General features: G+C 41.8%; 1 protein-coding gene across 1 annotated transcript in view; it reads right to left on the bottom strand.

The window, feature by feature from the left end:
• Positions 1–12,735, bottom strand: part of JARID2 (jumonji and AT-rich interaction domain containing 2) — a 204,875-nt gene that overhangs the window by 13,971 nt on the left and 178,169 nt on the right. The window contains exons 8-13 of the mRNA XM_085220153.1: positions 10,346–10,848; positions 6,284–6,376; positions 5,509–5,627; positions 5,326–5,396; positions 4,414–4,528; positions 211–316 (exon numbers count right to left, since the gene is read on the bottom strand). Of these exons, the coding sequence (XP_085076279.1) occupies positions 211–316; positions 4,414–4,528; positions 5,326–5,396; positions 5,509–5,627; positions 6,284–6,376; positions 10,346–10,848 (1,007 nt within the window). The remainder of the gene's footprint in view (positions 1–210; positions 317–4,413; positions 4,529–5,325; positions 5,397–5,508; positions 5,628–6,283; positions 6,377–10,345; positions 10,849–12,735) is intronic.

The following is a 12,735-nucleotide window of genomic DNA, read 5'->3' as shown; positions in this document are numbered from 1 at the left end:
CATTTAAGTGGACATTTACAGCTCTGTCATGTTTGTTTTTTCTTTCAATATTGTAACACATGAACCTTATTAAAAAAAATGCCAGTATGAAGTGTCCAGATTTTCATAACAGCATCAATGTAATGTAAAGAAAAAAAAGAAGTCTGAACACCAGTCTTCTATTACCCTTGGATTCTCAACTGGGAATATCTCCCCCCACTGTTAACCTACCATTACATTACTTTCAAGCATTTCCAGCCCTGGAGTGCCATTGGCTTGCAGCAGGGTATGTACCACATCATCAAGTTTGTTCTCCTCCGCAGCAGGAATGCAATACCTGTTGTTTTGTCAGAGGAAAAGAGAGAGATTTACTGTGGAATAAGTAACGGTCCCCAGTAACAGGCAATTTAGACCAGGACATTGATTAAAAGAAAGATATTAAACACAAGCATTCCCATACAGATCTTTTTTGCAAAACACTCAGGATTAATGGAAAGCTGGTTACTTAAATTCAGTTTGATGGTGTTCACTAGATGCCAAAGGACACAAAATCCCCAAATAGTGGAAATTCAGCGTTCTATAGAATCACAGTAGAAAAATCAGCAATAGGATGATGAGCATTTTAATGGCACTGGAACACCTAATTACGAGCAGAAGTTTGCATCTCTTCAGCACCAATATATGTGCTCTTTTATCACAAATGATTATATTTATTACGTGTGCACAAACAATTTCTGTTCGTAACAATCAAGAAACCACAAATCACACTCGTTAGTACATTAAATAGCCTAATGCCTTCTTTCCTTTCTTACTAAACAAATCTCACATCTTTTCCCTTTCAACAAACATAAGACCTGACTAAGAGCAGCCAAAACAGCAAGAGAGATTTAAAACCACAGGGTATATCGTGAAGTTTCGCATCCTCCTCTCAAGCCAACAAACTTGCAATGCTCTCTGTGCTCCCTTCCCAGAAATGACAAAAAGTAACAAAGAAGAGTCAGGATTTGGCTCCACACATCTGGAGAACTGCTACTTAGTTGGAAACTAAGGGATGCAAAACTGTGACAATTCACTGCTACTCAATGTCCCACTCCTGCTTACACCCTACTGGAAGAGTCTTACTGATGGCCAGCCAGGAAATGCCTGTTCCCAAGATGTGGCACTTGATGCCTGACCACTGTAAACTGAGCAGCACAGCTTGTTGGAAACACCATACAAATCCTGGGGTTGCCAAACTTGCCTTGAGTTGCTGCCATGGTAGGGTTTATTTGTGACATTCCTTTATTTAGATTTGTTATGCTCATGCAAATAAAAAACACCGTTTAATTTATCAAGACTTATCAGAATTCACTTCAAACTTTAAGACCTCAATCTGGAGTCCGTTTGCCCTCACACTACTCACACAACAAAGCCATTATTCCAAGCTTGGCCAGGAGTGGAAGAGAATTAATCTGGAAAGATTTTGGGGAAAAGAACGCAGTTCCCTTGTCATTTGTCCAGGTCTCACCACCAATTTCAGAATTCATTCTGCCAACCTTACACACCTTGTCAGGACGTTTGCTTGTGATGTGCACTAATATCAACTCCAGATGCATCATATGATGAATCTACAGGAGGCTGTACTTCCTATGATTTGAATATCTCATTATTATTCGCTGTATTTATGATTACTTTGATTTTTCTTTCTTGATCTTCAAGCTGACTGCCAGAAGATATGACACTGTCTGCTCCTACAGCTAACTGTAGCTGCAGCCCAGGCTCTAATGAGCCAGCTGCCCAGGCACACGTAGACTACTTCCAAATGTACTGACATTATTAGGACCTTGCTAAGAAATCCTAGGATTTTAGAGCAGTGCAGTGGAAGAACCTTATCATGTCCCAACAGCAATTTTAAAGGCAAGCTGTGTATCAAATACTTCTCAGTACCTGTGTTGTCAACAGTGAGTGCTGCAGAACAGCTGCATGCGTATAGGACATTACTCTAGTTACACAAGAACAAGACATTTTAATGGAGATTAAAATACTTTAAATTCAAACTCAGACTCTAATAGAGTCAGAAAATACAGTGGGAACAGCCTAGAGATTCAAGCTTGTAATTCCTTAAACCATGGGCCCAGGAAAATGCACAGAAAGGATGTGTGAAGAGGTGGAGCAGCACTGAAATGCATGGTACTGTCTCACCACTGGCAGGATTGAAGGAATTCAGATCCTTTTGGGCTATGGCATATTCTGCCAGCTCGTGCGCTTGCAAATTTTGATGTACCTATCAAAAACGTGAAGTGAGGAGCCAGTACAGACCTCTGAGTGTCACAGCAAACAAGACTATTTCTCTTTTTAATATTTGCTCTTTAATGGGCTCTGAAGATACTTCCTAACACAGATCAGCCGGACAACGCAGCCTGGCAGCCTCACAGTGGAACAGTTTTGACAAAGTAGTTTTACTTCTTTCTTCTGAGTTATTCCTGTTTATTACTCATGTTTCACCAAGGCAGTCTCTCAAAGTACATCTGAGGCTGTCTGTACATAAGTTACCCCATCTATGATGGGTTTACTTACACATGTAAATGGCTTTTTTGTTTTCTTCTTCTTGGCTTGGAAAAACAGAAGTAGTACCCTTCCCTAAAATGCTGGTTGGCTGCATTCAAATCTTTTAAACCCCAAAACACTGCATTTTGACAAGCACAGCATGAAGAATGATGTCAGAACTTAGCCCAGATATCTTGAATGTCTTCTTTTTGTACTTTACAGTCATTCAAGCCTATACCTATGTCACAGAGGGAAACAGACTCACCTAGGGTTGAGGATAATGTAGTTTGTGCTGTGATTTGTTCTGATAGCATATTATTATAAAAGATTACAGATTCCCAAGACACAGAAGAGGCACAGAAACCATGAAATGCCCATGACAGAAAGAGAAGCCTCCAAATTCATGGCATAATCCAGTGTTTATCCCTTAATATGATCACATAGAGAACAGTTCTTCAACTTTAAATATTTAAAGAGAGGTACTCCTGCAGTAGCACCCCAGGAGCAGAGGCTATGCAAGGGATGCAGACAAGAAAAAGAAATTTCCTTCTCTGACAGGACAGCTGCTCGCATGTGACAGCCATGCAGGCAGCCAGGAAGGACTCTGTCCTGGAACTAGCACATGTAGCAGGAGCCAAAATTAGAGAAATCAAGGTGCTTTAAATGTTTCTAACAAGATTCTGAACCCTTCATTCTGGGCCATGCAGAGTCAGCTGGGTCAGCACCCTTGACAGGAGCACCAGCTGAGAAGCACGGGCATTAAAGGTGACCAAGTACACACTTGGTGCATGAACAAAGAACGGCTGCCACTGCTGCTCCACGGGGACTCCTGGATGCAAAGGCCTTTGCTGACTCTGCAAATAATGTGGCAGCAGGGCAGCACATCCACTTCAGGCCCTGCAGACCTTCTCCTGTCACACTACTGGATGAGCCGAAGGCTCCCATTGTTCAGGGTTCTAGAGAACTGCTGAAACTGCTGAAAGGCAATCAGCTTCTCACCTTCGGAGGGGTCAGCATTTCAGTAACTTTTGTTCTCCATTTAATTGATTTTCTCTGGTCAAGAAACAGTTATATTGCTTATTGTTCACTGTTCTCACTGATGATCCTCTTGGGTAATAACACCATTATCACTGGAATGTCACAGAAAGGCACGCGACATGCCAGCAGCAACTGCTTCCACTAATTCCTCCATCAGCTGTTGTACTTCCATCATAACCTAATTCATCATCATCTGTAGCAGCACATATGCATTGAATACAGAAAGGATCACCGTGTTCATAACTATTTGTAAGCTGAGTGCTACGTCCATTTGTATGAAGTGTCTCCAACATATGAAACTAGCACCTGAGTACTACTGCCAGCATTCAGGCACTAGAATGATGCGTGCAATCATAATTAAAAATGATTATCATATGATAAAGCCAGAAAAAAAAGTCACAATAGAAAATATTAGGGATCTGGTTGATACAGAGTTGATATTTTATGTAAAATAAGAAAATGCTGCCTATTTAGTCAGAGTGTGAATTCAATCACTTCACCAATAACAATATGGAGCAAGCTTGGACAAGTATCTCTCTGTCAGCCTAAGGAAAGCTTACCCTGACTAGCTGTTATGCTAGCTTCCATCTCATGAAAACTTCCTACAGATTGAACCCTATCTCAAGCACAAACAGTTCACTGCAAAGTATCTCAGAACAGATCACAGAAGATAAACCAAAACTTTTCTTCCAAGAAAGAAAGTTTTTAATGCTTAGTTTATACTATGTTTTTTCATTAAATCTGCAATCATGAAGACTACCACTTCTAGATGACATTCATTCACACAAAAGCTACTACATAAACTGCTGTTAACACCAGCCTACAGAGAGCCACTGCAGTGAGCATGAAAACAAACATGGTAATACCTACCAAATGCAATCAGCACCAGTGTGTAAGTAGTCAATGTATGGAAGGTGATTTTGGTCTCGAGACCAGCATGAGGTAGAAAAGACCATGCCAATATTTAGCCAAGGAATTGTCACTCCTGAAACAGAGATTGAAAATGAGTTTTCAGTAATTGCAATTTCTAATTAAAAGACAGTTTGAGGGCATTTCAGTTGAAATTCTTCTACCTGTGAGCTGTTTTCAGTCTGCCTATCAGAGTGAATAATTCACAAAGAATAATTTATTTAATGACACCAGCATTTCCCACTACTGAAATAGCTACCAGATGAATATGCTGCCTTTGAACACATTTATTTTGTTAGAGCTGCAAGAAGTTTTATCCTTTTGTTTATTTACAAATATCCATAATACAAGCTCAATGCTATTGATCAGAGGAGACTGCTTCACAGCGTCAAGCATATATATCCACATAAACATAAACCCTCTTTCCCAACTGGCATGGTCCAGGCTCAACATCTGTACAGGTGACTGGATTTCACTTTTGTTTCTAATGGCACAAATGCAGCTGGAGCTTGTGACACTTGCAATAATTCATTTAAAAAACTTCCGTGCAGCTTTACCCCACACTTGTCTAGGTTTGCACACAAGAAAGCTGTACGTCTTTCATCACCCCTGACACAAAACAAGAACACCGACGTGCTGACAACAACAGAAGCACAACTGGTTTCTCCCAGGTATTTGGTCTTAGCTGTTTGTTAATTCTTTATCTACAAACCTGATTTCCATCCCACAAGTACCAACTGCTACTTACAACTGCATCTCTACCTGGGCAGCTACTCAATAGAAGGACTGGAAGGAGTGAGAGAAGGCCTTGGTAACTACACTACCACATTTAGAGGGCACACAGGACAAACACAGAAAAAGAATCCTCCTCACCAGGCACAGCACCAAGATGTCGCAGGATGGATCCTGTATTATTAGGAAGGACTGTGAGGTTCCACCCATGCCTGTTCAAAGGGACACAGAGGGAAACATATGTCAGCACCATGCTCCTGCTGCCTTGCTGGCAGCAAGTTCCCCCATCTGGTTACACAAATGGGACAAATTCGGTGACCTTACCTAGAAAATGGTTCAGATTTCCCCACAGGAAAGCCGCTCCCATGGGTGTTGGTATCTACTTTTCCACAATGCACTGCTACATGGCTATCTTTCTGTTCCACTAACCGCCAATATTCTTGCTGTTGGGAGAGAAAGCGGTGATGGGTTCTGAATTCATTGAACAAGGTAACTCCCATTAAAATATAAGTCCCAGAAAGCACCTCAGTGTAACTCAACATAAAACACCGCTTAGAAATAAGGATGAGAGGTAATGGCCTCAAGTTGTGTCAGAGCAAGTTCAGGTTGGACATTATGAAAAATTTTGTCTCGGAAGGAGAAGCACTGGAAGCATTGGTCAAGCATTGGAACGAGCTGCCCAGAGAAGTGGAGGAATCACCATCCCTGGAGGTGTTCATGAAACACGCACTGAGGGATGTGGTTGAGGGGCATGGTGGGGATGGATTGACAGTTGGACTAGATGAGCTTAGTGTTCTTTTCCAACCTTAATGATTCTGTGATTGTAAATATTCAAAAGTACTGGTGGATTGTGAAGACAGAAATTAAATCCCCTGGCTCCCGTGCTTCACTGCAAAATATACTAATAGTTCTTTCTCTCATTCATCAATACGTTTATTAAAAATGTTTAAAAAAATTGAAGGGAAGAATCACTATCATACCTACACAAAATAAAATATTTTTCTCCCACACCAGATATCTCCCATCACTAATGGTAGTTTTTGAACACCAATTATGATGAATTTCTATGCTCAATCTCCACACCTTGTGCTGGTCTCACCTCTACTTCAGCTACTGTAGGCTCCTTTGTGAAGCACATGTTCATGATGTTTCTTGCTGTTCGGTAGAAGGTTGTTAAAGAAACAGACCTACCCTGTGGAAAAAGAAAATAAAATTAAAAGCGAAAATAAAGAGGTGTCTCCATCGCCGCTGGCCTCACTCTTTTCCTTACATGCTAAATTTCTAATCAAAAAAGAGGAAAATATCTTCAGGAAGCACGTGATATTTTCTTATTCGATTTCTCAAAACTTAAGAGAAGTTTCATCACATTAAATGACATTTCATCTGTCAAAATAATATTGTCAAACCAACCCTTTGAAAGACCAACTGAGCATCCACAGCCACATACACTGCTTCATCCAGCACAGCGTTCTTTGTTTGACAACCACAGCAGCTGGACAAATGGCCTCGCAGTCTATGACACCTTGCAAATGAACCAGTACCCAGCCCTACCTGAATTTCAGACTCAGGTCCCAAGGGCTGTGTGGCTATGCTCTTGACATAGAGAGAAACGGACAAAAACAATTTAGAAAATTAACAGTAATGTTCAGCATTAAACCAGTGCTGTATGACACAGAAGGGGGGTTCACAAAAAATAGAGTTTACTGAGATTACTGTAATCACCTGAACACAAAAAACTAGGCATGTAGAAGTAGCATAACTGCAAGGAACCACTGAGAAAAAGTAAAATGCAGTAAAACTGCCAAACGAGTGCATCTTTCTTGGCACTGCTGCAGGACACCAGCTACATGAGAAGAGGATATGACTTGGTTTGCTGTCTGATCTATATCTAACTTTCTGGGTACCTGCTCTTGTGTATCTATAATAGCTGCAGCTCTGGGAAGCATCCTCTAAAGGCACTGAAGGCGGGAGCACCACAAGTGCCCAAGACTAAATTGAGAACGACCACACAGCAGCCTATCTATCACTTTGCTCAGCTCCTATAGCTGTAACATTGTCACTTTTTTAATTGATCACAATGCAATCAGTTGTAACAAAAGTTTATGAAATGCCCACGTCCTGGGGCCCTTCAATTCCCATAAACTTGGATGCTCTGTCATACAATAAGCAATTTCCTTCATTTTTTAATGCCCTCATGAATCAGTTACTGAGGCATCCTCTTAAAACAAAGGCTCTCATAAAATGCAGGGCCTGCACCAACAGTCATCAAACTTGAGCACATACATCACGGCTCGCATGCTAACAAACACTGCAGCAGCTTTTTCTCATTTTACAAAGAGGAGCAAGAATGAGGATTGATCTCCCAAGATAAAGCACGGCCTCCCTTTTTTCAGATTTGCAGCAAGCAAGTAGAGAAAAAAAAAATTTCAACAGTTTAGCCCTTTAAAATCGCATTTGCCAATTTTCCCTCAATCCAAATTTGCTGTTTTTTAGCCTCTTAGAAGTTGTAAATGCAATGGTTGAGAGATTTCAGTCTTATTTCTTCTGTTTTTTAAAATCGGAGGGATTTTACCAAACTTTTCTAATGATTGTTCTGAAAATAATTTTAAATGTTCCAGTGGAGCATCTTGATCAGAACACAAAATTAGGTGTTAAAAACTCAAATATCCTTCAAAATGCCCCCCAAAAATATTTCAATGGTTCATCAACTGTCCTGGGAGCTACAAGCTACCCAGCAGTCTCTGCTGCTGTAACGATATGACACACAATGACTTAAGGGACAAAATTCCCTCTTCTGATTTTTTTTTTTTTCTTGTGGTCTCTGTATCTGCCTTGAGAATAAACCCAGGGCACCATCAGCAAATCTGTATGGAGGACAGCACTCCTGGCTATGGTGTGGAAAGGAGAGGGAAGGCACACAGAAGGATCCTACAGTGCTGCAAACCTTCAAGATGTTAAAGGGACAGAAAAATGAGCAGAAAATGGAGATTTCACCCTGGCTGAGGGCAAACCTGGCTGAAGAGAATTCAGTGTGGGGTTTCTGGGCCAGTTCCCTGCAAGGGCTGATAAACTGGCTTTGGTGATTTCTCCTGCTTGTCCATGCAACAGGTCTGCTGGAAAGCCTTCGGGTTGTCCTGTACAACAACCAGCACTGTTTTCAGTCAGCCCCTCTTCAGATTTTTAAATTGTTTTCAGAGCTCACGCTGGGGAAGAAGAGGATAGTGCAAATCTTGCAACAGATAGCTCTTTGATGACTGCAATTTACTTTGTGTACTTACTGACAACAACACAGTATCACAGTCGAGTAGAAAAGCCCTACCTTTAGGGAGCAAAGAAAGCGAGCGCAGCAGCCCGCAGCATACATTTAAAAGCACAGCAGGCCTTACAGCCTGGAAAGGAGCAACACTGAAAATAATTTGGGAGTCCTGGCAGAAAATCAGCCAAACACAAAGGAGATTTACTCTAACCTTGACATGCGATACAATGGCAACTGCTCCTGGAAGACTGCACGTCTCTTTCTAAAAATGCGTTCCAGCTCAAGCACATGCTGACTGCAAAAATCACTGTGCAAAAGCCTAAATTTATGACCTCTCCTTATGGTCCAAGGTATAGACTGTACGGTCTGAACTGGGCTACACCCATATGATTCTGATATTCTAACACTCTATTGACCTGGAGTTTTACAGAAGAGGAGCGGGTTTTTTGTTTTGTTCTAACGAGAATTAGAAACGTGCTTTAGAAAGGAACCATTATAATCCCATCATCTGCTGAAACTGTAACACGAGGATGTGTTCTGTTAAAAAAGATTTAGATTCTCTCAGAAACATAGCAGTAGGAAGGTAACACTCCCCTGGTTCACATACACACACACACACACACACAAAAGGAAACCATCACTTCATGAAAAATAGAGAATAGAAGATTAAAATGCGTGTTTTGTAAATTTCTGTATTGTACTCTCTGCTTAAATCCTTGAGCCAAGCACCTTCTCAGCTTAAGTCTTATCAAACACCCCAGGAATGAACAATGCTCATTCCACAAGTCTTGAGAGTTACTCCAGTGGATCAAGATCATTGCGTGATTTCTTCTATTTATACTTCCCTCCATCACGTTGGAGGTGATTCATACAGCAGAGGCAGGAGAAGGTATATTGAATTTTTCATTCAGCATTATTAAGAACAGTATATTAAGCGGAGAAATGCCACTTCAGTATTCACAAATGCTGCTGTCATTAGATAAGCTTCTGTCCAATAGGAGCACAGCAAAGAGATTGCTTTTCAGAGGTAGGATTGAGGACAGAGTTCCCAAACAAAAGAATTTTTGGCTGACAAATCATAATAGGCTGCAAAGAAACCTGTGGCAAGCTTTTAAAGCCCAAGTCATGAGCTCATGCAGTCTCTAAATAGCTTAGCACTAAGCCACTTCGGGCTATCTGGCTTCATTTCCCAGTGATGGAAGCAAGATTGGGAAGGGAAGAACAGAGTATTCCTTTACTGGGCACTGACAGTGAACGCTATATATCTCCCCGAGCTTGGCTTAACAGTTCAACACAACTCAAAACTGTACTGCAGGCTGCAGTGCCAAATACTGCTCAAGAGTCAAAGACTGCCAAATAAAATACAGCCAAAGAGTCAGCATTCTTTTGTAAATGGGTGTACTTGACATGTGGAGGACTAAGCACTCATGTGACTGTTAGTGCTGAGCAAAATTTGGCAACAGAGATGAAAACAGTGTTTGCATTTCAATTTGCCCTTTCTAAATGTAGTGCATTGCCAGTGATGCTATTTTTGATGTGGAGCATTACTACTACTGCTACTACGACTACTACAAGAGACTCGCAAGCAGCAAGATGGAGAAGGCAGAACATTGCTCTAAATGTCACTGTAAAATGAAAATAAAAATTGTGTCTGCAAGGATAATTGGACAGAGCTATCCAAGGGACCTCTCACAAGGAGACGGAGCAGGGAGCCTAGTGCAGCACGTCTTACAATGACAATAACGCCTTCCAATATTCAGACATGCCACAAGAACCAGGCAGACGAGAACAAAGCCAACAGACCACCCCAAGGCAACAGCCCACCACCTTCCCAAAACCTGGTGCAACCCAGATCGCGGCAAGGGCAATTCTGCACAACAAAGCCAGCAGAGCTTGCCTCGTTACCTTGTATATACACTTGTGTAAGTCACTAAGAACTCCCTCCTCCTCTTCCTCCTCGTCATCCTTTGTGGTCTCCTTTTCCTGAGCGAAGAGCCGCCGCCTGCCCGTCTTCAGTGGGACGTCGACCTCTTTTAACTTGTTGCGGAAGCCATTTTTGTGAACCACGCCGTTGATGAGTCCGTTTTTGGGCTCAAACCGGGGCAAGGAATGGAACTTGTAGGCATTCTCCGAATGTCCCTCCAAAGGTCCTTTCCTCTTCTCCAAGATCTCTTTTTCCAGCAAGACCTCCTTCTCCAGTTTCTTGTGCTCCTCGGGGGAGAGGGAGTCGTAGGAGAGCAAGTACTGGCAGTAGGCTTCTTGCAGCTTGGCCAGCCTGTCCTGTGCAGTTTTGGGGATGCGTAGCATATCTGCCAGTTTGTTCCATTTCTTGAGGTCAGTCACTTGCTGCATCCCCCCCATCTCGTTGATCAGCTGGACGAAGCAGGCCAGATCGAGCTCACAGCCTCCTGGGGTGCGCATGTGCCGGGCAGCAGAGGGGGGAAAGGGAAACATAGGAGCTGGTTAGGAAACCTGTAGGCCTCAAGCAGAAAGCATTCCTGCCAGTGGCACAGAGCCAGGCTGGGGCACATATGAAATGTGCCATCTGTACAGCTCTGGTCACCTGGGCTCGGCAGCAGCATGGTCCCCGTCTTATACACCTCCCACTCAAGACAGGCACACAGCACACACCACTGTTTTGTTAACCTGACTGATTCGTTGAATTATCATACTTTGCTATTTGCCATAGCATTCCCTCGGGCTAAATTTGCTCTTTCACACCATCTCTTTTCAGAGCAACCCCAGCCATCAGCTGGCACGTGTCTTTCCTCTGTAATTGTGCACTGGTAGAGGAGACAAGAGTTGTCCACACACACTGCCACCCTCCCCTCGTCTGCCACCAGTCCCACAGTTATTTCATATGGGGAAGAAGCAAAACAATTGTCAAGAAAGGTGCTGGCAATCAAAATGACACCTATCTGTCCCTTCTGGAGATGAAATACTGTTACCTCACGTCTGTGCAACACTTTGAATACAGTAAGTATTTACAAGAAGCATAACAACATCATCATTTTTCACTACAGGAAAAAAAAAATCACTTTTTAAAGCTTTTTTTTTTTTTTTTTTTTTTTTTAAGAGGGGAGGAGGAGGAGGGCTGGTGCCTGAAAGAAAGCTGGCAACTGCTACTATGTAAAAAGTTCCAGATGCATTCTCCCACTTTGAGGCCATCCATATTTTATATTCCATTATGGTTTTGTATGTTTTAAGATGACTAGCACATTTCACACTCCAGTCAAAAAATAAAAACAGAAGATTATACAAACTTCAGCATAAAAAGCAGCCAAATGGATGATGAACAATAAAAGAAGCATCATAAATACTCTCAAAGCATGGGAATGAATCATCAGCAGAATTAAGAAACTGGCCAAAGACAACCTACCACTCAATAGGACACCACTGAAGGAAAAAAAGAATTCATACAAAACTAGTGTCAACGCTGCTGTCACATTGTCTCTCCTTCCCATTTTTTTTTCTTTGACTAAAGTATAAAATCATTACCCCATAGCAGTTTCACAGCACTTAGAAATGCTATTATAAAACAGAAGTGCAAGAAGCAGCATTATGGTAAATATGTACTGTTGGATGCACAGCTACAGCATCTTTAATGTCCAGCTTTATCATTTTGCTTGCCTATGCAAGCACTATTACTTTCTTCAAATCTCCCCATGCTGTATCTCAATTGCTGATGCCAATTTTCAGCCTCCTTCATTTTCCCTCCCACACTTTCCTTCCTTCTGCCCTTCCCCCTCTTCCCACCACCAATCCTCCATGCCTGCATGACATTGGTTGCAGAGGCTGCCTGCGAGTGGTGCCCACACAGCACTGGACAAAGGTTTTCTCAGGGAGGAAGGTTTTTGGTTGTGGCCAGAATGAAAGGGATGGCTTTGAGGAGTATATGACAAAGCAACAAGGTAGCACATTTATCTTAGTGATTAAAAAAATAAATAAAAAAATTAATAGTCACAATGTTTAAGTTTTGGAGTAGAGAATAGGACAATACCATTGGAAAAAATGGATTTTTTTGGAAAGGTTTTCTTTCTTTCCTCTTTAATGTTCCCTATAAAGTAACACTCAAGCTGGCCTCTATTACAGAAAGTACTTTTTTGGTCTAGTATTATATATAGACACAGTTCAAATACAGGGAAGGTATAATTTAAAATGGCTTTTCATCCCAATCGATTCAGCCAAACATATGAAGTTGAGTAACTCACTCCAAACTTTGCAAAAAGCATCTTTCAGGTTTCGTATTATACATGTCCTGCAGCGCAACAAATTGAGCACACCTAGTTTAAGGT

The sequence above is a fragment of the Meleagris gallopavo genome, chromosome 3, assembly GCF_905368555.1.
Source record: "Meleagris gallopavo chromosome 3, MGAL_WU_HG_1.1, whole genome shotgun sequence".
Classification (NCBI taxonomy): Eukaryota; Metazoa; Chordata; class Aves; order Galliformes; family Phasianidae; genus Meleagris; species Meleagris gallopavo.
This window is presented reverse-complemented; position numbering and strand designations above follow the sequence as displayed.